The sequence below is a fragment of the Hydra viridissima genome, unplaced genomic scaffold (genome assembly GCF_058129835.1).
Source record: "Hydra viridissima isolate aposymbiotic clone 2 unplaced genomic scaffold, HvirCarnegie_v1 scaffold_11, whole genome shotgun sequence".
Lineage (NCBI taxonomy): Eukaryota > Metazoa > Cnidaria > Hydrozoa > Anthoathecata > Hydridae > Hydra > Hydra viridissima.
This window is the reverse complement of record NW_028324310.1, coordinates 3,855,019-3,880,859: the sequence shown is the minus strand read 5'-3', so window position 1 is coordinate 3,880,859 and position 25,841 is coordinate 3,855,019. Positions and strand designations below refer to the sequence as shown.

The 25,841-nt window shown below is 35.5% G+C and overlaps 2 protein-coding genes across 2 annotated transcripts; one reads left to right on the top strand and one right to left on the bottom strand.

Annotated features, from left to right (window-relative positions):
- Positions 1-7,019: 7,019 nt before the first annotated feature.
- On the bottom strand, positions 7,020-8,211 carry LOC149881772 (uncharacterized). The gene has a single exon (XM_090065973.1). It carries the CDS (start codon positions 8,109-8,111, stop codon positions 7,020-7,022), a length of 1,092 nt encoding a protein of 363 aa, XP_089922099.1. The 5' UTR covers positions 8,112-8,211.
- On the top strand, positions 8,139-25,418 carry LOC149881771 (uncharacterized). The gene is made up of 2 exons (XM_090065974.1): positions 8,139-8,895; positions 22,484-25,418. The coding sequence occupies exon 2, from the start codon at positions 24,629-24,631 to the stop codon at positions 25,214-25,216; it is 588 nt and encodes a 195-aa protein (XP_089922100.1). The 5' UTR covers positions 8,139-8,895; positions 22,484-24,628; the 3' UTR covers positions 25,217-25,418.
- Positions 25,419-25,841: the final 423 nt, after the last annotated feature.

Below are 25,841 nucleotides of genomic sequence, written 5' to 3'. Positions count from 1 at the left end.
TTTGCAGATTGTTCGCATGATCCTAAAATTGATAAAGTAACTGCGTTTTTTCAACACCATTTTTGTAAGATAAACCTTTCATGTATCAAAACCGTACATATACAAAATTATTCACCAAAAAACTAGCATTCGTTTTTTGTTAAAAAAACTAAAAACACCAAAAAGAACACCGGCTCAAAAAGCAGCTGTTCGTTCAAAGTGCCGAAGGTTGGTTTCGATTTTTCGGAAAAAAATTGTTACTATTGACGATAAATCATAGTCCACTCATTATTCTACGCAAGAGTCCACTCATTATTCTACGCTCTTCTTGGAATATAAAGTGAGCAAGCCATGGAGTTAATCTAAGATGAATTACTTGCCCAGAATATAAAAACATATTCAAGGTTGTTGATTTTAACAGCAAACATTTGTGAAGATGAGTTGCTAATAAACTAGAACTTCTGTTGTTATTTTAGAAAACAAAGATTTTAGAAAAATATTTGCCTCATAATTTTCTATAAGAACTATAAACATGCAGAATTATATGAATCGTCTTTTTAATTTTGAAAAAGAGTAAAATAGTAGAACCTGATTTTTTAATCAGGTTCTACTATTGTACTTTAATTTTTGTTTTTATATAAAACTTTGCATATATAAAATATAAGCGTTAGCGTTAAAAAAGGTAAAAATTTAATATTTTTAAGTTAACTTTTGATATGAAGTTTGTTTCAAGGTAAGGAATGGGTTTACCAAAAACCATAAAGCGGTAAGAAGTCTTTAGTCTCTTTTTTAGTTCTAAGTAAGTTTCCGTGGCCTCTCTGTCCTCCCTCAAATGACGTCTCAAATGTCAATACGTAAAATTTTTTCTTGCCATGGTAGGATTTATTTCATTGACTTAGTGACGAAAAAAAGGAAAGTTTTATTATGCTATCGTTTTGCCTATGTCAGCAAAAGAGGGAAAAGCATAAAACTGATTTTTTTTTCGGACATAGAAGCCTGATTTGGTTTTATATTCTTTTTTTACTATGGGGTTAATACTTTCATCCTGGGTGACATTCTGGAGATCTTAGAGCCTTGCTCAATTTTCAATAACTATGATTAACTAAAGAAATATAAGACCAAGTTATTGATTTATTTGATTTGATGGTATATAAAACTAAGTGAGAACTGAATGAATGTCGAAAATGATTGATGTCAATGAAAATGTGGTCTCATTGCCTCTTTGTTTATTCAAATATTGGACCGAAAAGTTACGACTCCCTGATTTTCCAACATGTCCAACATATCTGCATGACTGAGATTAATAATCCTCTAATTCAGAAAAAAGGGATGGCTGGAAGACTCTCGATGCCAAAAAGTCATGTTCGCCAAAAATACTGAACTTGTCTTATATTTGCAAACCTTTAGATTGCTGTTTCATCTCTAAATATTAAACGTGTTCAGATTCTTTCTATGTTGTTTTTTCTTTCAAAAAAACCAAATTAGAGGGTAAGCAATGAGATTTTAAGAATTTGAATTTTAACGTGCTATTATGAGCCGGTGTAGCACACCACCAACGAAAGTGTAGTAAAAAGTATAGCACGCTACTAACAAAAAGTTTGAGGCATGTTGCAAAATTTTTATTAAAACAATAATTAAAAATTAAAGTTTAGATGTAATATATTTTTATTAAAACATACTGAAAAGATCATTAAAAATTATTTAGTAGATTTTTAATCAACTTTTAGAATTAATGGATAGACACCCCAATCGCCTGATCCTAATTCCATTGAGTCATTGCGGAAAGAACCTGCGATAGAAAGGTGTTGGAATAGTAGCTATCTTCTACTCTAACCCTCTGGAACACGTTAGAAAACGAAATAGAATACAGCTACACTAATACGGTATTGTCCACGCCGGTTCCTTCCGTGGTTTCTGAATAATTTCCCACATTGATCTCTCCGTCTGTAAAGATTCGAAAAAAAACTTGACCTGGAATATTCGTTCCAGATGTGTTGTATAAAGCCAACCACAGTCTTCTCAACACTCAAGATTTTCCGGAAAACGCAAACACAGGGGAAGTCGTTAACGCTGCTACCGTCTGAGACTTTAAACCCAAACTGGTAAAACTCGAGTTCGGAATAACACTGGTAAAACTCGATTTTTGCAACAGTAAGTCAACGAAATTTTTTGTCGTTCCATCTTGCGCAATTGAAGGATCAAGCACGTTGATTAATTTGTGTGAGTTCAAATCCAAATCTGTATTTCCCACAGTCGTTCCTCCTGAAGCATGTGTGTCGACGTAATTTTTCGTGGCTGAATCTGAGGCTGATGTAGGTTCCGCCAAATTGACGAGTTTATGAGACGTCATGTTGATGTCGACGTATGAAATATTGTTGTATGCGACTTTGGTGTCAACATACCCTTTTGTCGCGGCGTCTTTTAAATTGGTTGGATCGGAAACGTTGATCAATTTGTGAGAGTTCATGTCGATGATTCCTGTGATCGTGCTCAACCCGTCGGTTTTAACGCACAGACTTGAGCTGACGTCGACGTAGTTTTTTGTGGCGGCGTCGTGCAAATTGGTCGGTTCGTTCAAATTGATCGCCTTGTGAAAATTTAAATCCAAGTCTGCAGCTCCAATCACCGTGCCAGTTCCTCCTGACGAATTCGTGTCCACGTAATTTTTTGTGGCTGCATCGTGTGAGTTGGTCGGTTCTGCCAGGTTGATTATTTTGTTTGAATTGAAATCCAAATCTGCAGTGATCGTGCTCGACCCGTCAGTTTTAATATAAACGTTGCTTGTTGAGTCTGATGCAAGATTGTCAAAATAAACGCTGAATTCGCTTCTGTTGAATTTGTCGATCATTTTTAAATGGGTGAATTTTTTTAAATTCGATTTTCGGGTCACCAAAGGGTGTTGATGACGTCTTGAAAGCTGTCTCCCTCTTCGCATTTTTTCAAGACGTAAAGACACAAGTGACCACAAAAAGACGTGTTTCCAAATTGAACCCTTTCACTGTTGTAAAAGACAGGGCTTTTTAAATAATCGACGAGCTCGATGAGGGGGGGGGGGGGTTGAGCGTAAGAGTCGAAGCTGAATTTTTTGTCACCGTCTTTGAACCAACACACCCAATGAAACCCATCTGTGCTCGAATCCCCCGTGTTGACAATTCCGTATTCTTTTTTCTCGGTTTTTTTGGCAATGCGTCTCTGACAAAAACTCCCCGAAAGTTTTTTATTTTCAGTTTTTTTGCTGCTTCCATCAACTGAAAAGTTGACAAAGCCTCATTTGGCAAAACAATCCCCTCCACATTTATTTTTATGTTGCTCATTTTTTACTTTGGCAAATTTTTAAAAATCACTCGGCACTCTGCGATCAACCTTTTTCACTTACTTGAAATTTCTCTGTTTTCTGCGATTATCCTTCGGCACTCTGCGATCAATCTTTTTGCCTCTGGTTCCTCCTCTTGCTCTGGTTCGTCCTCCTCTTGTTCTGGCTCCTCCTCCTCTTGTTCTGGTTCCTCCTCTTGTTCTGGTTCCTCCTCTTGTTCTGATTCCTCCTCTTGCTCTGGTTCCTCCTCTTGCTCTGGTTCCTCCTCTTGCTCTGGTTCCTCCTCCTCTTGTTCTGGTTCCTCCTCCTCTTGTTCTGGTTCCTCCTCTTGTTCTGATTCCTCCTCTTGCTCTGGTTCCTCCTCTTGCTCTGGTTCCTCCTCTTGCTCTGGTTCCTCCTCTTGCTCTGGTTCCTCCTCTTGCTCTGGTTCCTCCTCTTGCTCTGGTTCCTCCTCTTGCTCTGGTTCCTCCTCTTGCTCTGATTCCTCCTCTTGTTTTGGTTCCTCCTCCTCTTGTTTTGGTTCCTCCTCCTCTTGCTCTGATTTTTTTAATTTGTAGTGTCCATAAGCCAACGTGTGTATTCCATCTTCCAAAAAGATTCTTTTGTCATCAGCAGCGCTCAGAGAGACTTTGTTTATTTCTTCTGTGAAAACATCGTGGCAATGAGATCGGATGACGTTCATTTTGTTTACTTTTTCTTTTTTGGTTTCGAGACATTTTTTGTAATCGTCGTGTGTGATGCATTTTTGAACGACACTTCTTTTGACCCCTTTGCATTTTTTTTGTTCTTTTTCATGGATTCTGTAAGAGTACAATTTTGACCGGAGGCCGACAAACTCTTCAATCTGTTTTCCTCCGGCTTCGTCTTTGAACATCCCAACGACCTTTTTGTTTAAGCCAACTTTGAACCCAACGCTTTGAATGGCCGGATGGCTTTTGCTGAATTCACTCGTGTCGAGTTTGCTTTCCTCATCGTCGGAAATGTCTTTGTAAAAATCGTTCGTTTGTATTTCGTAAACCAGCGAGTCCGTGTCCGTCATCAACAATTTTGCTTTACCGGGATATTTTTTCTTGATGTATTCGTAGTGGAATTCAAACATCAAAGTCTTGCTCAAATCCAAGATGAACATTCCCAAATAAATTGGTTTGTTGAAAAAAATATGTGCTCTTTTCATGTGAACGGCAATCAGGTTTTCGTCGAAAATCGTGTGTCTGGTGTAATTTGGTTTTGCCGCTAATTTTAATGCTTTTTCCTTTTTTGTCGCCAGTCTAACGTCCACTCGCTTTTCGATGTTTTCCATGGTTTTTCCAAACACCGAATTGTTCATCAGTTTGAAAAATTCTTTATCAGATTCATTTTCAGCGTTTGCTCTTTCTTTGGTGTTTTGGTCAATGTAAGAACTCATCCAATCACGTACCTCAAACTTCATGCCTCTGTGCACCTTTGAAATTTTCATTCCCATTCGTTCGTACAATTTTAGGTTTTCGCAGTGGATGACATAATTCTTTTTGTCGTTTAAATTTGGAACGAGCTTTTCCACTTTTTCAATTTCCATTCTCTCAGGAGCAAGAGGGTAATCGTTTTGTTCGTCGTGAAGGCTTTCCGGATAAACCAAATCAACCTCCAAAATGCACGGAACCGATTTCCAATCGGACAGTTCGTCTTCTGTCATCCATTGGAAACCGTGAGTGGGAAGAGGTTTGCTCATGGCCCATCCATACAAATTGTTGGCGTCCAAGTATTGGATAAATTTCGACGGTTGGCTTGGATCGTACGAGTCGCCCATGTATTTGTTGTTCGCTTTTCCATACCGGTTTGAAATCATGCTGATTCCTCCACGGGTTCCTTTTTGCAACATGCGAAGCATGTCGGGATCGCTCATCAATTCCAATTTTATTTTTGTCATTTTCAAACAAGCGTGCCAAGCCAACCCTGGAGATGTGTAATCAGAGTTGTTACGGCATATTATGTCTGGCAGATCTGTCGACATATTTTTAGACATATTTTACATAGACATAAAATATGTCAGAATTATTTTTCTGTCCTCTTACTTTGACATAACTTTATGTCTGAAACATTTTCTGCCGACATAAAATATGTCCGAAATATTTTTCTGTCCACTTACTTTGACATAACTTTATGTCTGAAACATTTTCTGCCGACATAAAATATGTCAGAATTATTTTTCTGTCCTCTTACTTTGACATAACTTTATGTCTGAAACATTTTCTGCCGACATAAAATATGTCCAAAATATTTTTCTGCCTACCAACTATGACATAATTTTATGTCTAAAACATTTTCTGCCGACATAAAATATGTCAGAGACATTTTTCTGTCCACTTACTTTGACATAATTTTATGTCAGAGACATTTTCTGTCGACATAAATTATGTCAGAAACATTTTTCTGTCCACATATTTTGACATAATTTTATGTTAGAGACATTTTCTGCCGACATAAATTATGTCAGAAACATTTTTCTGTCCACTTACTTTGACATAATTTTATGTCTAAAACATTTTCTGTCGACATAAAATATGTCAGAAACATTTTTCTGTCCACTTATTTTGACATAATTTTATGTCTAAAACATTTTCTGCCGACATAAAATATGTCCAAAATATTTTTCTGCCTACCAACTATGACATAATTTTATGTCTAAAACATTTTCTGCCGACATAAAATATGTCAGAGACATTTTTCTGTCCACTTACTTTGACATAATTTTATGTCAGAGACATTTTCTGCCGACATAAATTATGTCAGAAACATTTTTCTGTCCACTTGCTTTGACATAATTTTATGTCAGAGACATTTTCTGCCGACATAAATTATGTCAGAAACATTTTTCTGTCCACTTACTTTGACAGAATTTTAGGCCTGAGACCTTTTCCGCCCGACAAATTATGTCAGAAATATTTTCTATCCACATATTTTAACATAATTTTATGTCTGAGACATTTGCTGTTTCTTATTTTAGAAGAAAAAATCGTACAACTTTATTGCTCATTTTAGATTAATTTGACGAGTAAAACAAAAGTTTCGATTTCCCCTTATTAGAATGTAAAAACTTAGTCTCAAACTTAGTTTTTATTATTGAATGTGGTTTTTATTATATGGCGTCCTGTGCCGCACTAGAAATTATGTTAAGTAGAAAGGAAAGTAGAACTTTTAAAGGGTCGAACCATTTACAGCATAAATTCTACGATCTAATCGTCTGCAACATAATAAAAATAGAAAATAATTCTTTTTCAGAATATTTATATCCGTTCCATGATAGGTCGAATAATTTATGGTCGAAGCAAACCTTATTAAAAATATAGTTTTTCACCAGCGCGGCGTTTCAGGTTAAAATAGATTAACCACAGGACGAACGACAATTTAAAGCAGCGGTTAGAATACAATTTTAGCCGTAAGAAAATATCTGGCCAACGTTTATCTTTTAATTTAATCGAACCGTCAGAATCGTGGAGTCTTTTGACCCAAATGCAATTCAGTTGTAGATTTTTATATCACGGCCGTTTAATCTATTCTCAAAATTAACTTTGACTTTTTGTGCTAGAATTTTGTCAAGTACTTTGCTAACACAAAATCTAAAAGAACTTTATTACGTTATAAAAAAATTTTTTTTTTGTTTCGACTCTAAAAAGGTTTTCAGAACTCGATTCTTGCACTGGGGCGCCATAAAAAATTGACTAATAGAAAATGTGAAACGTTTAGTTTTTTAAACAAATTTTATTTTATCAATCAAATCTAGATTATTTTTTACCACCAAGATGGAGTCTAAGAAATCATTTGAAATGCGAGTACGTAGATGGCTATAAACCAAAGCGAATCCAGAGAAATCACGTTCAACTTTTACGCTGGAGAACGCTGCACCGTAAACTACTTGCGAGATTTCATAAAGCCGATTCCATTTTGTTTTCTGGTTTTTCTTCCAGTACGCAAGAATGTTGAATTCAACATCTAATGACATTCGCGGTTCATTAAGAGTCCATTTTAAAATTAATTGACGAATATCTTGATCTGACTCTAAAGCTGCATTAGCAACATCTTGTCTGGTTCCTCCTCCAGTATATTCAATAAAACGGCGTACTTTTTCAGCATAAATTTCTTCTGAGTTCATAGGAATCATCTCTTCAGAAGTATTTGAGGAATATGACGCATTTAATTGTATGGATTCTTCTGTTGATGAAAAACTTGATTGTTCTCGTTGAGTACAAAGTTTTTGATGAACTTTGATTAGCTGTATAATTCCTCTATTCAACATTTCTGTATTAAACAGTTGATGACCCGATGTAAAGCAAAATCTAGGATCCATAACTAAAGCAGCAATAAATGCTTCACATTTAAAAAAAACTTGTTCTCGTGTATTGATTGCGTTGGTCAGCAGCATTTTTAATCCCAAATCACCTGCTGGAACGTCCTCAATTCCTATTTTCATTTGAATCCATCGAACGTAGAATTCACTAATTGATAATTTTGCGGATTGAAAATCCATCATAGCCGAATGTATTGGTAAAAATGCATCGAAATATTCATCTATTAAACTCCATGAAGCATCATTTAATTTTAATTGGTCGTGTCTTAGCCTTTGATATGCTTCTGCGTTGGTATGGAAATCTTCTATCATCAAAAACGTGGAATCCCAGCGTGGTTCAATGTCTACACGAGGTTTTTTTAGATTTTTAAATGTTTGAATATATGCTACTTTCTTGGATTCGATAGCAACTTTTCTGATGTTATTTAATGCATCTTCAAACATTGATGTCACGTCCTTAGCAGCTAGCTGACACACATGTGCGCCACAAAACATGGCTGAACAGAACGATCCAACTGTGAGGAGGGAAAATGATAAAATTGAAAAACATTATCTTTAAGTTTTACCCGACTCAAGCTAATAACATTGGAAGGAAGAAAAGAGTGAGTCAACCAAGAAAAGACGTACATACAGAGACTTATTCATCATGTCGTATAAATAAAACACGAGAAAACTAATGAAGCAAAAATAAAAAATAACCATTAAGAAAAGACGTACATACAGAGACTTATTCATCATGTCGTATAAATAAAACACGAGAAAACTAATGAAGCAAAAATAAAAAATAACCATTAAGAAAAGACGTACATACAGAGACTTATTCATCATGTCGTATAAATAAAACACGAGAAAACTAATGAAGCAAAAATAAAAAAATAACCATTAAGAAAAGACGTACATACAGAGACCTATTTACCTGTCAAGTAAACTAATGAACTATAAAAGCTCAAAAAAAAAGAAAGAATCTGGCAGAGAGAGAGTGTGTGTTTTTTTATGGGAAGACAGTTTTTAAAGAGAGCTTTTATTGGGAGAGTTAAGAGAAGAAGAATTAGAGTTTTTAAGTGAAGTCTTTGGGAGAAGAGAAAGAGTTTTTGAAGAAGAGATTTAAAAGAGAATTTTAAGAGAAAGAGTTTTAAGAGATTTAAAAGAAGAATTTATGAGAAAAAGAGTTTTGAAGATTTAATAAGAAATTTATGAAAAGAATTTATGGAAAATTTAACAAGAAACTTATGAGAAGAATTAAAGGAGAATTTAAAAGAGAACTTTATGAGGAAAGTTGGTAAGAAAATATTTGAGTAACTTTCAATATGCGTTATTATGAGAATTAATGTATTGTTATATGTACAAGTTAATATTAAGAGAACATATATATTGATGAGAAATATTTGAGAATATTTATTAAGAAAAACAAGTAAGAGAAGAAGAACCAGTAGTAAGTACTTTTGTTTGCATTAAGATTATTAATATTATTGTTGTTATTACTATATGCGTAAAATATTGTTATTAAAAAGTATGATGCTCTAACCGCACACCTTACTATAGCCGCGCCGTAATATATTACCTGAGGGACCGAACATAGAAAACATTTAATAAAACCCCCCCAACCTTGTTTCCAACCTCCATATACCTTCTCACAACCCAAACCTAGCCCTTTCCTAACCAAATACTCCCCAGACCATCAACCTAGCTCCCAACCTCCATATACCTAATCCAACAATAACACTAAACCCAAACTTCCCCTTCCCCTTCCCATTCCCCTTCGCCTTTACTGCAAAAGAAGAAAACATAATATAACAATAAAAATAAATAAATATAATTAAAAAATCCACCGCCCTCACACAACTGATTTTTCAACACAAACAGTTTGGGCTTCACTATAATTCCCTTCTTCATTCTCTAAAGCGCCAATATCAATTTCCTCGTCTTCGAAATCTATAAATTCGTCACCATAAATTTCAAGGATCACTTTCATTTGAACTTGTGCATTTTGAAGAATTTTTGAAGCCTTCGTCATGTTTTTTCCTTGATCTGTGCAAGTTGCGTAGATATCATTAGCACATTTTCCAATTTTTCCAATTACATTTTCTAACTGAGCAGCTAAAATTTCGCCAAACTGTCGACTTTCTTGAGTAAGTATGCCTAAGGTTCTGTCAGCTATTTGCCCGTCCTTCACATATCTACAGCTAACTCCAAACACGTTTCTTCCATATCGCGACGCACTATCAAACATCAACGAGACAAGAACATTTTCAGTTTCTTCTCTTATGAGCGAAAAAATATTTTCACACGCAAGTTGAATGTAGCGTTTCATGCTGTGACGATTTATAACAATTTTGAATTCTTTGAGTGCATTTTTCACTAAAGACAATTGTCCGATTTCATCAGCTGACGCGAAAGACAAGTTACGGTTCATCATTAACTTAATCATTTCTCAAATTAATTGATTTACATCAACATCCAGCTTGATTCGTTTAATTAATTGAATCTCATCGTTATTTCGATTCCTTGTAGCCGAAGTAGTTTCAACTAAGTCAATTTCGCCAGCTTTTTCTTTGTGTTTTCGAAGAAGGTGATCTTTGAGGTTACTTAACTTGCCTTTGTAAAATTTTTTGCACATTTTACACTTTCCTCCTTCTTTACTAATTTCAAATTGACTTTTCACTTGTTTGTGCAATAAATTATTCTCCATATTTGTCTTTAAATCTTAAGGAAAACAAAAACAGTGACAAGAAAATAGTTATTCCAAGATCTATTTATACCACAGGACAATCGTTTAAACCGCGAAAAATGAATAATTAGATTAATAATCGTTTTTTAATGCGGCTGGGAAAATCGTTTTAATGTCTCAAACGTAGAAGCGAGCATTCCAAGTCGTCATATTTTAGTCGTTTTAATTGACAATTAAATTCAGAGTTGCCAACATTTTTTACATGTGAAATGCCAGAAGCGTGAATGTAAAATGCCATAATAATGCCCTTTTTCATATCGCGGCTGTTTCAAAATGATTCCGTCACTTTATTTTGAACAAATTTCATCAATGAAATCAACTAGTTAATCTTCGGATCGGAAGTCAAAAGTTGTTTTTAATTATCCTTAAAAATTCTTGAGGGGCAAAAATTAATTTCAACTTTTTTTCCAAAATAAATTCTTTTTCGAGAACTTAAATTTTTCTGTGTCAAAATGCCAAAATAAAGGTAAATGGCCATAAAGTACCATTGGATAAAAAAAAAATGCCAATTTTCCAAATATTAGCAACCTATAATGCCATGTGGTTTGATTGAGGAGAGCAGACACATAAATATTTGATTCTAAGGCATTTAATTGCCATTTAATTTGTTTGAGTTGTATCATTTACAATCTGAAAAGGGATATTTTCTCTTTAAAAAACGTGTAAGAGAAAAAAAAATTTTAACAACCAAACATTATCATTGATATTTGTTTTATTTGGAATAAATTTTCGGTTAAGATCACTACTCTTCAAAAAACGATTCTGACGGTTCGGTTAAATTAAAAGATAAATTTTGGCCAGAATTTATGCTGTAAATGGTTCGATCCTTTACAAGTTCTCCTTTTCTTTCTACTTAACATAATTTCTAATGTAGCACAGGACGCCATATAATAAAAACCACATTCAGTAATAAAAACTAAGTTTGAGACTAAGTTTTTACATTCTAATAAGGGGAAATCGAGACTTTTGTTTTACTCGTTAAATTAATCTGAAATGAGCAATAAAGTTGTACGATTTTTTCTTCTAAAATAAGAAACAGCAAATGTCTCAGACATGAAATTATGTCAAAATATGTGGATTGAAAATATTTCTGACATAATTTATGTCGGCAGAAAACGTCTCAGATATAAAGTTATGTCAAAATATGTGGACAGAAAAATGTTTCTGACATAATTTATGTCGGCAGAAAATGTCTCAGATATAAAGTTATGTCAAAATATGTGGACAGAAAAATGTTTCTGACATAATTTATGTCGACAGAAAATGTCTCAGATATAAAGTTATGTCAAAATATGTGGACAGAAAAATGTTTCTGACATAATTTATGTCGACAGAAAATGTCTCATACATAAAATTATGTCAAAATATGTGGACAGAAAAATGTTTCTGACATAATTTATGTCGACAGAAAATGTCTCAGACATAAAATTATGTCAAAGTAAGTTCGCAGAAAAATATTTCGGAAATATTTTATGTCGGCAGAAAATGTTTTAGACATAAAATTATGTCATAGTTGGTAGGCAGAAAAATATTTCGGACATATTTTATGTCGGCAGAAAATTTGTCTTGGACATATTGGACAGATAACAACTCTGTGTGTAATACCAGGCGGGGTCGAGCTTGTAATTTTTCATGCAAACGTCCGTGAAATTTTCAAAGACATTCGCCAGAATCAAAACGTCCGACACGTTGTACAAATCGTGATAGTCTCTGAGCGTTTTGCATTTAAACGCGTTCCAAACCGTTTGCGCATGCGCGTATTTTTCGTCGCTTATTCCCTCGTGGTTAAGTTTTGAGAAAAACGCTTCTTTTGGCGGCAATTGCGTTTCTTGAAATTTATCGAATCCGTCTACCCAATCGTAAGGGTACACGCCTTTTTTACAAAGCAAATCAAATTTTTCTCCTTCAAAATGTTGTGCGAGGTTTTTGAACTGCTCTGGCTTTAAATTTTTTGACAAAGTATCCAAACCGTATAAAAGGAATTTAACACTGTCGATGAACCTCAATTCAATTTTTTTTTCTTTTGGTTTTCCATCCTTCCCAGTGTATTCTCCCACTTTGATTTTTTTCGAGAAACTGATGTACTTTTCTTCGTTGCATGGAATGCAGGTTATTTCTCCCCCCAATTTTTTGATGAACAAATGGGTGTCGTAACCCTACAAACTGTGAAAAACGATAGGAACGAATTTTGGAATTTTGTATTTTTTATTGCAATCGTTGTGGGCCGCTCCTCGATATTTTCCAGCAAAATGACAGTGATCGCGCACTTTGTCGTCGTTGAGAATTTTTTCTTCGCAAATGTGACAAACTGTTGCGGATTTGATATTATTTTTATCCTCTTCTGTCAAAACCATCTTTTTTTTCTCGATTTTTCCAAAAATCTTTTTTATTACTTTTTCCAAACTTTCGACAAAAAATTGGGCAACGTCTTGGTTCTCGTTTGACGATTCGGAAATGGACGGTTCGCCATCGTAAACGGTTTCGTCAAAACATTTGATTTAAAACAAGGCGATACTTATTACAGGCCTTCCCGTCGCGAATCCGTATTTTTTACTGGGGGCGGACAATGTTACGGAAAGTTTAGTTTTAAAATTTCGATTTGAGAGCAGTTAATAGTCACAAAATGGTTAAAGAGTGCTGTATTCCTAGATGTAGAGGAAACTATGACACTAAAAATAAAGTGCGAGTTTATAGGCTTCCCTCGAACGAAGAAGAACGAAATCGTTGGATAAATTCAATTCCAAGAAGTAATTTTTCAAATAAGCCAGATACTGTTGTCTGTTAAAGATATTTTCCAGAAAATTTTCTTAAAAGCTCGTGTCAATGGGAAAGATAGAACAATCGAAACTCCTTCAATTTTTCCTATTATTCCATCAAGTGTTATACTAACTCAACCTTTAAAACCAAGGTCCACTACTAAAGTGATGTCTTCTATCAGAAATGAAAAGGGTGATGAGTTGTCACAATATTTAAAAAGTGATTTTTTTACGTTCATTTCTTTATGTGAAGATATTAAAAATCATAAATTTGTTTGTCCTGTAACAATCTTTGTTATAAATGAAGTTTTGCACATCCAATCAAATTCCTTTTATGTTAACTGTATACCTATGTTTGCTGTTCATACCTCTAGCAATTTTAAATTTGAAAGTTTTCATGCTGGTGTTGATTGCTTTATTTCTTCATTATCTAAAGACCATATTACCACTCTTAATTGTTGGTCAAAAGTGGAAGAAACAATTCTCTATCTGAACAACATTGAAGTTGATCATCAAAGATTGATATTACAAGATCATATTGCATCTATGAATGCATCAGAAGTAGGTAAAAAAATTTATAATATAGAAACAATCATCAGATTGTATTCTTATTTTTCAATATCTCCAAGTCTACACAATCAGTTAAGAAAAGATTTTAAACTTCCAAGTGTAAAAACACTGACAAAAATTACATCTAGGACGAAGAATGTTTCAGATATTAATTTTATCAGCACTGTATTTTCAAATATAGAAGAGAATCAGAGGAATTGTATAATATTTGTAGATGAGGTTTATGTAAAGTCTCTTCTTCTCTACCATGGTGGTTCTCTATTTGGAAAAGCTGAAAATAATCCTAAGTTGTTAGCAAATACTGTTTTGGGTATCATGGTTAAATGTTCAAAAGGTGGATGATCTTTTTTGGATGCTTTTTTGTTTTAGCAAGTAAGCTATGTTCAGAAATCAATCCATCAGAAATAACTGGATAGCAGAAAAAAAAAGGAATTGCATTTTGAAAAAAATCAAAATATGACTGCTAAATGGAGTGACCTTAAATGTTTATTTGATTTTGAAAAAGATCAGCTAATTAAATTATCTAGACTAAATTTTGTAGCTATACATTCAAAACCCATTAAAAGACAAAATGTATCACACTGTTTAAAAGTGTTTTGTGATGAAACTATAGCTGCTTTCAAAACTTATTCAAGAGTTATTTCGGAAGAAGTAGACATAAATTTGCAATATTTACTTGATTTTGGAGATATGAGTGGTAAACAAGGGCGTAGAATAAAATCCCTAACTAGAGATACAAGTTCTTCAATTTGGCATACTTGTTATGGGTTAGTAGAGATGTGTAAACATTTGTTAAAAAACAATTTCATTTATGTTATGTTAGGAGAGTTCTCAACAGATTATAATGAAAAAGCATTCAGTAAGTTTAGACAAGGTTCAGACGGAACATATTTTATAACAGTTTAAATTGTTGTTGAAAAATTAAACATTGAAAAAGCTAAACTGTTATTGGAATTAAAAGTTGATGTTTCAGATTACACTACTGATATTGAGCACTTGTCAAAAATGTGGCTATTTTAGAAGTGAAGAATCTTATGATATAATTAATCAATTACCTGAACTAGAAGCATTTTTGCCACTGAGTACAAAAATGGCTCTGTTTTATATTGCAGGCTATGTTACAAGAAAAGATGATGTCAGTGAAAATGAATTGTTGACTGACACTGCATTTTATTTTCAGTTGTATGGAGACTACACAAAAACCATGGACAGAGGTGGATTGAGGGTACCTCTGGATTGCTATATTCAGTGGTTTTTTTTTTGTTACATTATTTTTGAAGTTGAGAAAAAAAAGACATGCAGAAAGTCGTTGTGCAATATATTTATGATGATATCAGATATTTATAACTTGAAAATGCTAAAGAAACATGGTGTTATATTGTCAAACATATTTCTTAAAAATTATTATTTGTTTATTTCACCTAAGTCCTCTAAGGAACCTGCATTAAAGGTTTTAAAATTATCTGTAAAGCATTAAAAAATATTGTTATGTACATTTTTTATAACAATTTCTAATATTTGATGATTATTTTAATGGCTTTTTTTTCGCATTATTTAAAAGGTTGTTTATTTTTCTTTTGTGATTTCGTTTTTAAATAAAATTCATTCATGATTCTGAAAAATATTGTTTTTGATTATTTTTTTTTTATTTATTAAAATTTTATGATATTTAATAAACACTGCATTAGACATTTTGTGCATTGGAACAGTTCCTTTTAAATTTAATAAATTAACTGAAAATAATGTAGCTCGCTTATTTTTTCAGCCATTTTTTTATATTTTCCGTAACATTGTCCGCCCCCAGTTAAAAATACGGATTCGCGACGGGAAGGCCTGTAATAAGTATCGCCATGATTTAAAAGGAAAAGGAACTCGGAATGTGCCTTTGAAACTGTTTTGTGTAAGACTGGTCTGGATCTTGTTCGCACGAGTCAATCGGTTTGATAATACTCTCAAAGTCGGCATATACGATAAATGGAACCCTCATCGACTTTTCGAAGCTTTTAAACTGAAGGGTTGTTCCTTTGTCAGGGAGATCCATTTTTACACACTAGTTCTCTCTGCAATATGATGAATGCTTTGAAAGGTCCTCCTCGCTTTTCATCCCCTGCAAGCAATTTCTGCAAAAAAATTTTTTTCCGCTGTGTTTGGTTGCTTGGGTTGAAATGAGTCGACTTAGATTTTTTATCAGGCAATAATGGTTTGTTGTTTCGTTTGAAATGAGCAACAAATCAATCTCATGTTTCCGTTGCAAAAAATTGGAGACTTGCAATGGTTAAATGGATTTATTTTCGCACATGAATACGTTGACGCTCATTTCTGGATTATTTTTTTCAAATTTTTTGATTTGTTTGAGTGTGACTGGAAAATCAATCCCTTCCCAATTCAACTCTTTCGATTTTTCAATCAAGTCTTTGTCGATCCTTTCATTGTTTTTTTTCTTCATGTTCAACGCTCTTTTGACGCACCACTTGAAACATTCGTCGTCTTCGTTCTCCATGTTTATGATTGCTTTTTTGCTTGAAAGAAAGTCGTCGAGAGGGATGTATGAACGACCTCCGATGGGCTTGTAAACGATTAAGTTGATGTCCATTTTCAAGATGGCTGACACTGTGCAATTCGAACCCATTTTGTTATAATTGACCATGTTTTCCAGAATTTCCTCTTTTGCTTTTTCGTATAAGTTTTCCAAATCCGTCGACTCCAAAATTCGTTCAGCTTTTGACGAAAAAGTGGCGATTTGATGAGCCTCCTCTCCGGTAGTAAGTTCAACTCTGACCATATCACAAGACAAAACAATGGTCGCTTTTTTATTTTTATTCTCTCGAAGAATTTTCATCACTGCGTCTTTCGCCAATTCTAAAAAGGCATATGCGTCAATATGGTTTCCTTCGACTTGATGCAAAAATTGTTTAGCAGTACGACCCTACGAATGACCAGACAATTGAAAATCAATTTGAGGTTTTCCGAACACGAGCGATTTGAGAGACACGATTCTTTTTTTCAATTCTCTCTTTGTATTTTTCAATCTTTTTTTAACCGCCTCTGGAACGTAAGGATCGACAAACTCAAGCACGCTGTTGAAACTGTTGACGACCGCATTTTTCACAGTCGTCGTAAACCTTGAAAAAATTCCAGGAGTCATCGCAGGAGGAGAATCTGGAACAGGAGCGTCAATGATATAACGCGACGGCTTTTGAACAGATGTCGTCGCAACGACAGGATTTTGCAAATGGGCTGGTTTTGGAGGAAGAGCTGGTTTCAACATGTCATGTTTCGGAGCGATGACAGGTTTCGGAGCGATGACAGGTTTTGGAGCGATGACAGGTTTCGGGGCGTAAGGCTTGACAAACCTACCCACCCTCGGAGATGACAGAGGTCTTGCCTCAGTGGTTCGTCTGCGAGATACTGGATGAGAACCAATGACAGGCTTTGTTGTTTTTATAGCCTCAACGAGCTGTTCTCTGGTCATTTTTGAAAAACCTTTTATCGCTCGGTCCTTGGCTTCACTTCGCAATTTTGTAAGAGTTTTTTCTTTGGCGATTTGTTTTTCCATTTTTATTTCGCCAAGAAAATTATTTAACTCAAAATCAATTTTTTTGTCTTTGGCGATTTTTTCGGGCTTAGCGGCTTTTAGCATTTTGATTTCCATTTTATTACGCCAAGAAAATTTTTTTCGCGAAATCAATTTTTTTTCTTTTTGCGAAATTTTTTTTCAATTGTTTTTTCCAGAGAATTGAAAATTTTTTTTCGCATTTTTCATTTTTTCGGACTTGGAGATTTTTTTCTGTTTTCAAGCTTTTCCGGATTCGTATTCAACCACTTCCCCGGTTTCGATGTTGGTCGTTTTTACAGACACAGGTTTTTTTCGAAATGAACCAAGCCTCTCGTATTTTGGGTCGATCGATTTTCCCGTTTTCGAGTTTTCCGTTTTCGCGTTTTCCGTTTTCGCGTTTTCTTTTTTTGGTCGACAGTCCCCGAAAAAGAATACGACGACGCCATTTACAGTCCCCGATCTGTAAATGGCGTCGTCGTATTCTTTTTTTGTGAAGGTGATGGTGTGTCTGAATCCATAAACGGCTTTGTCATAAGTTTCGCAAAAACCAAAAATGTGCTTTAAGGGTATCCGGAACGAAAATGCGCCAATTGATGTGGTGTCTGCAAACAGGTGGTCTCGTCTGACGTTAAACCCTGTGGTTCCAGTAGCGTTTGAGGTGTCCTTGTACCACATTTGTTTTAAGCCATCTGCAAGCTGAAAACCAAAAGGGTATTTCAGCAATCCAAGCATTGTTGTTCCTTGACCTGGATACATGACTCGTTCCACTTGCTGCCCTGATAAGTCATAAGTGACGTCACTGAACAAATACATGATGGCGTTGTTCACCAGAGCAATGTTGTCTGCTGCTGCGTATGCGGTTCCATCCACTTTTTTCAGAACCCCTTTGACAAGGATGTAGGCCTCATACGGAAGTGTCTGCACAGACTGACAATAAATCTCAAAAACGATCGATCTTGAAGAATTTAAATCGAGGTTTGTTGGGAGGTACTCAAAAAAATCAACTTTTTCAATGCCGGTGTCGTACTCGGGCATTTCATCAACTCTTAATCTGTCGGTGTTTATCATTTTTTAAAATGAAAAAAAAAAAATTTTATGTCATTTTGATTCGCAAAAAAAAATCAAGCAATCAAAAGCCCGCTCCCCATTTTGACGAGATCTTGGATTCTGGCCGCGTTCTTTTTCGTCATTTTCTATTTTACTTGAATGGACGAGCCAAACATTTTTTTATGCAGCTCTTCCATCGGATTAATATGCGCATACTGATCCACCTTTGCCGCATTGTTTGCAATCGTGTTGAGCAATTGGTTCGGATTCACCGTCCCTGTCTTGGCGTAAACTTTTCAATCGCTTTTTTTCCTTTGTCGATGGCAACGTCTTTGGCGGTCAATATGGCTGAAGAGGCTAATTCTTTTCCTGCAGATTTGGCGGCTGTGATCGCTTCTCTTCTAATTTCGCTTGCTGCTGCCTTTCTCAATTAATGAAGAGATGATCGCGAAGCGTTTGAAGCTGCCATTCTCCTCAAAAAATTTTAATCGTGTTCACGATCCCTCCACCCCCGACGACGTTCTTTTTTAAATATCTTCTGTTGTTCACAATGAGCATTTTTTTAAAATGAGAAAATATTTTTTTAGATCCTTTGGATTCGTGTTTCACGACTCGATGTATTTTTGAATCGATCTGTACTCCTCTTTGTTGATTTCCCCCTGTCTCAAAAGCTCGTCACAAATGGCGAGAGCTTCGTTTCTCGACACAATATTTCCAGCATGTCCTGCGGCGATGCTCAAGCTAAGTCTTTGCACAAGCGCATTCGGATCGCTCGGAAGAATGATCACCCCGTGACTGTTGGTTTTCCTTCCCTTGTACCTACCGTCCCCTCGTACTTTTCTCCATCAATAATGATGTCATTATTGTTGATAAAAATTTCTTTGTCTCCAATAAACAATTTTCCGCGTTCTTTTGCGTGAATTTCAAAAACTTTGTCTGCAGAAAATTTTTTGGCTGCGTATTTTGACAAGTATTCCAAAGCAGTATTTCCAACATTCATTTTTCCAAAAGCTTTTTCAGCACTTTTTAAACTTTCAGAAGACGACTCGCTCTCTGGGTAAGTCTAAGCCAGTGGACCGTTTCCAACCTCTTTGTATGCGATGCTCTTTAGTTCGTTTTTCACCTTTTCATTGCTCTCAATCAGTGGCTTAAAAAACTTGCTCAAATCAGTCTGATAATTTGCATCTGAAATGTTGGCGTTGAGACTCTCATTGTAAAGCTTTTCTCTGTTTGCCATATAATTTTTCACAATCTCATCTCGCTTTTTCGGATCTTGAATTTTAAAAAAAGACATTTTTTAAAATACGGAGAAAAAAAAACTTAAACGAAAACTCGTTCGTGTTTGCGATCAGTCGCCTTTTTTAAAAAGGTTGTTGAATGCTTTTATCGCGTCTTCTCTTCCTTTTTGGATCAACAATTCTTTGGTCAATTCGTCAATGACGCTTTTTGCATTTGTTCGGATCTCTTCAGTCATGGACATGAATTTTTTAAGCTCGCCGAGAATCAATTCATACTCGGAATCGCTCACAAATCCATCCATGAGCGATTTTGAAATGTGGTCGTTAATCGTGTTCAATTTTGACTCGGAAAGAACTTTCAATTTTTCGTGCTTTTCAGCCTTCATCATCATTTTTTTGTTCTGTTGATTTCCGAAAATGGATAAAGCTCCCAATCCAACAGCAACCCCTTCGCACGCAATCGAAACTGGAGTGGCAACGACGGTTGACAAAAGTGAAATTCCTGCTATTCCCAAACCAATGCATACCGTTTGCAATCCGTCATCGGCGAAACGAATAATTTTTGCCACTCGATGGTATTTTTTGCTTAAGGCCATTCGTTTCACTTTCTCAGCCTACATTTCTTTTTGGATCTCACTTATTTTTTGAAGCCGGTAAATGTGCCCACCATCCGATGGTGCCGTTGGAAGAACTGGGTAAATTTTTTCAATGTTTTTTATTACCTCCATCTTTTTAACAACGTTAGATTTTTTTAATTCGAATCGATGTGATTTATTATACAAAGCTTTTCGCCTTTTTTGATGATGACGTCATGGATGCTGTTGCTGTTCACGTCCAAAATGACGTCGTCCACAGACTCGGAAAAAATAGCGTTGTTTTTGTGGAAGCTTAATTGGTCGCTTATTTTGTTCATCAAAATGACGACAGCAATCCCTTTGTCCAATTGAAGGCCAACGGACAACGAGATTTGCGTGTGAGAAAGAGCAGCAAATTTAATGTCTTTCTGAGCAAAAATCTCGTGCTGTCCTTTGGCGTTGAAATAGGTGGGATGATCCAACTTTTTTTTGACCACAATAATGTTTTTCGGATTTTTTCGTTCCAACTCTTTGATTCTATCCTCCAAATGGCTCAAATGGAAATTAAAATTGTGAATCTCTGCTGAGGCGCTTTTTTTAAACAACTTGTGAGGGGCATGCATTTTTAATATGAAAAGAAAATTTTTTAAATCATTTTCTTTTCATTTTTTTTGTGTTTTCACATTTCCTCGTCGGAATCCATTTCTCCCAAATCCAAATCGCCGCCTATGATGCTTTGAACTGAAGGTGCATTTTTTGCAATGACCACTTCTGGAATTCTAACCTGAATGGACTCGATCTGCGATCCAATAAAAACACCTTCCACTCTCAAAGAGGCCACAGCGTAACACTTTTGTTGAACATATTCCAAAGGATCCACTTTCACGAACTCTTTCGTTTCCTTTTTGAAAAACAAAGAAGACACTTCAATGCTTTTTTCGTTTTTCTTTGCAAACAACTTTCCGAAAAAAATGGGCGCTGCGTTTGGATTATCGGATTTGTTTTTCAAAATGGACAACTCCTCCGTCACTATTTTTTTCGTTCTTCCTCCTTTTTTCAAAGTGGGAACCATTTCCTTGACTTTCTCGCGAAGAAATTTTGTTATTTTTTCAGTCGCCTCGATAAACTTTTTTTCTTTTTTGTTCATTCCGTTTTTTTCGTTGAAGTCGAGAAAGGACATGGAATATTCCTCCAGCTCGCCCGTTGCAAAATTTCAATTTTCAAACACGCCCAGAGAAAACAAAACGGGAGTTCTTAAAATAAAAGGTCCTTTTCCATGGGGGTACTCATAAAAAAGCGGAATCTTTTGGTATTGAATGGGCTTGGTTGCTGAATAAATTTCTCCAACCGATAATTTGCTCTCGTCAAAATTTTCAATCGTCACGAAATTCATCTTTATATAAAGAAAAGAAAATTTTTTTATATCACTTTTTTCAAACGGATCAATTCTTTATGATCCACCCATGAGTTGAACGAGTCTGGATATCCTTTCCATTTGACCAGTGATTTGCTTTTTGTTCGGCGAATTATTTTTTCAATTCTGAATATGTCTTGATGCGTCTTTTGCATTTCCTGCTCGTAAAAAGTTCCTTGAATCTCTTCACCGTTGGCATCGGCAATTTTGTACGTGGTTGGATCCGTTCGCTGAATTTTTGACACGGTAAAAACCTCTTCAGTCCATCTCGGTGTGTACCCCTTTTCAAAATGAGACTTCTTTTTTATGATCCTCACTTGGTCGCCCATTGAAAATTTCGGCTCTGCTCTTTCTGTTTGCCTCTTTCCATTCAGGTTTATCCAGACCTTATTTTTGTTCTTTTCTTCGCTGGCTTCAACTGGAGTCATTTTGATGGAAGAGTGTTTTGTTTTGTTGTAATTTTTCACCATTTCGTCCAAAACGTCAATGTATTTATTGGTGCTGTCTGCTGAAAAATATTTAAACATTTTTTCTTTCATCGTTCTGTTCCATCGCTCGACAACACAACTTTTTTCCTCGTTTTCAGTGGAATACAACTGCACTCCCAGCGCTTTCACGTGCTTGTTGTAAAACTCTTTTCCTTTGTCAACCCACATTTTGACACACTTTCTTTTTTCAGATCTTTTGGATCCGTGGAGACCTTCAAAGATTTTTTTCAACGCTTCAGACACTTCAATACCCGTTTTGCTTTTTAACGGAACGATCCACCCATACTTTGAAAACACGTCGATCACCGTGAGCAAATATTTTACTCCGTTGTTGAATTTTGAAAACGATTGCATGTCAACCAAATCTGCGGCCCATATTTCATCGACGTCGTTCACAAACACTTTTCTTTTTTTAAAGTGATGAATCACCGGTTTGTGAAGCTCCTCTGCAAGCTGATCCGTCCATTTTAAACTGGGATTTTTTTTTTTTTGCAGAGACACCCAACCCGAATTTGGCTTTGGTTTTGATGATTGGCGTGATAATTTTTCTCTCGTTGATTTCTTTTTGAGTGGGGTTTGGAATGGAGCTCATTTCTTCAAGCATCATTTGATCTGCCAAATTTCTGCTTTGAACGTCGTTTAAATATTTATATGCCAAATCGTGATGGTATGCCGCATTGTCCACTCGGTCTACCGGTTTGCTCCACTCTTGATACATGTCGGTGGATGTGAGCCTTTTGTCTAAATTGGTGCCCGGCCCTGCAAAATTCATTCCTGGAATGTGCATTTCTCCTGGAAATTTTGCCAACGGAAGCTTTATTTTTTTTGAAAAATTGTTGATCGATTCCACCAAGTCTCCCCCTTTTGCCGTATGAGAAGAAAAAAACTTACATTTGGTCGTTCCACAAACATCACAAGTTCCTTTGGCCATTTTTCTGTTGTTTTTTGTGACCTCATTTCTCAAATGGATCGTTTCTGTTTCCCTTTTGCATTTGACGCAGTACATTTTTGTTTAAAAAAAAATATTTTTAAATTATAAAATGGAAGTGACCGATTTGTCATGGAATATTGGAAAAAGCAAAAGGAACAACAACAAGCTTTTACCGAGAAGCATTCGAGGAATCATCGTTGGAAAGTCCGTATGCGGAAAAACAACGTTGCTTCTCAATTTACTGCTCAGACCTGGATGGTTGGATTATAACCATTTGCAAGTTTTTGGAAAATCTCTTTTCCAACCCGAGTAGAAAATACTAAAAGGTTCGTTCAAAAAAAATTTGCCAAAAAAAGTTATCCTCGACTTGTTCAAGGTACAAAACGAAATTGAAAAATTGAATCTAAACCATGAATGTGTCATCAACGACCTTTCAAAAAACTATTCCGAAACCGAGGACATGGAGTGTCAATTTTTTGAAAGGGCTGACGATGTGCCTGAACCTGAAGATCTTGATCCAAAAACAATTTAATGATCTTTGACGACTTGCAATTGACCAAATAAAACAAGTGCGAAAAATATTACATCCGAGGAAGACACTCCAACGTCGACTGCTTTTACCTCACCCAAAATTATTTCATGCTCCCAAGACAAACGATCAGGGAAAACACCAATTTTATTTGTCTCTTTCCTCAAGACTCAAAAAACGTTGACCACATTTATCGAGACCACGTTTCAAGCGACATGAAAAAAGAAGAGTTTAAAAAGTTTTGCAGACATTGCTGGTCTGAACCTCACGGATTTGCGGTGATTGATTTGTCGTCAAAAAAGTACGATGGAAAATATCGAAGCGGATTTGACAATTTTTATTTTCCAAAGGAAGCCAATTAAAAAAAAAATGATGCGTAATAAAAAATGTCAGCATAATCATCGACGTGGATGGAAATTCCAACGTAATAATAACAAAATTTTTGGACGAAATCGTTTTTGAAAAAGGAAAAACTTATGAAATGGCTTTTCTTGGTCTTGAGACGTGCAACAGCTTTCCAAACATCACAAGCAAAAACAATTCTTTCCGGTACAGCATGAACAACGGAGCCAATTGGCAAAACGTCGTCATTCCAGACGGGAGCTATGACATCATCGACATCAACAGTTATTTACAAAAGACCGTCTCAAACACAATAAAAAATTATGCTTCTCAAAGCGCCAGCTACGTCACAGCATATAAAATCAGTTACTCTCCAGAAAACATAAAAATCGGATCCAATTCAAACACTTTAAAATCAACCATCAAACTTGGACAGAATTATTTGATGGATTTGAACGTGGAAAACAGCATCGCCTCACTTTTGGGGTTCACAAAAAGACAATTGGACTCCAATTCGGAACACGAATCCTACGACATCGTCAGAATTTCAAGCGTCAACACGATCAGAATCGTTAACAACGTCATCGGATCGGCTTACATCAACGGCTCGCAATTAAATTGCATTTACTCCTTTTATCCAGATGTGGGTCCCGGTTTTAAAATCATCGAAAGACCCACCCATTTGGTTTACCTCCCTGTCAAAGTCCCAGAAATTTCAACGATGATCACTCGCATCGTTGACCAAAATGGAAATTTAATCGACTTGCGCGGTGAGGACATCACGATCCGTTATCACATCCGAGAAGTGAAATAAATATTTTTTTCCGGCATTTTAAAAATGAGCAAATATGTTAGTGTCAAATTAAATGTGTCTCAGGGACAGATCGAAAAAATAAAAAAATCAATGATGGAAGGTAAACCCGTGAGCATCCGGATTTCAAGAGATGATTTTAACGGAAACGACGTTTTACTTGTGACGCAAAATCAACATCGAAAACTTTTGGACGCTCTCCATCGAGGAGTTGGAGTCACCATTAAAATGAGCAAAACCCAAGTAGAACACAACGCAAATGTGAAAGGAGGATTTATTGGAGCTCTTTTACCTTTATTGGGAATGCTTGCAGCTAGAGCCGCTCCAGTGCTTGCCACTGGTTTATTGGGTGGAGCTGCCTCCTCTATTGGGTCCACTGTGATCAATAAAATTTCAGGAAGAGGTGTCATCTACGCCAAAAAAAATGGAAACGCTTTTAAAATGGTACCACTTGGAGGAAACGGATTGTCTTTAACACCCTGGCCTAAAGGAGGCTCACTCAGAGATGGACAATACGTCAAAAGCGGAAGAGGATATGAATCTATCGGCGCTAGATTGCTTCTCGGACCAAATTCCCCATTCTCAAGCGTCCCTTTTTTAAATTTAATTTTGTGAAAAAATTTTTTTTCTTGACATAATAAAATGAATGGAAAAACAAAAATCTTACGAAAAGAGGATGGGAAAATTAGAAGCATAAAAACACTTGACCAAATCGAATATTTAAGGAGTCAAGGAGTAGGATGGCAAGTCATTGAAACCTACAAATCAATTCTCAAAGAAAAACAAGAACAAGAACAAGAACAAAGAAAAAAAGAAATTTTTTGGGCAAGATTTAAACACCTTTACAACAACAATTAAAAAGTTTTTTTTCATTACGCGTTTATCACGTCATGAAAAATAAAAATCTTTTGTCACCTAATTTTTTTGAAAATCATTTTTTTTGAAAATCATTTTTTTTATGTCTCACAAAGTTTTCAACCCCTCTCGATCATCAAAATTTTCAACCCCTCTCGATCATCAAAATTTACACAACGATGATGAAAAATGAAAATGAGCCAGAACACTCATTATATAGTAGTATTATTGGTCTCTACAAACCTTTGTAGAACCCTACCGACTGTTGTATGATACACTCCAAGTCTTCTACCAATTTGGCGATTTGTTAATCCTTCATTGGACAAAGTAACAATTACAACACAATCATCATGATTTAAATTTCGTCTAGAACGCTGCATTGCGA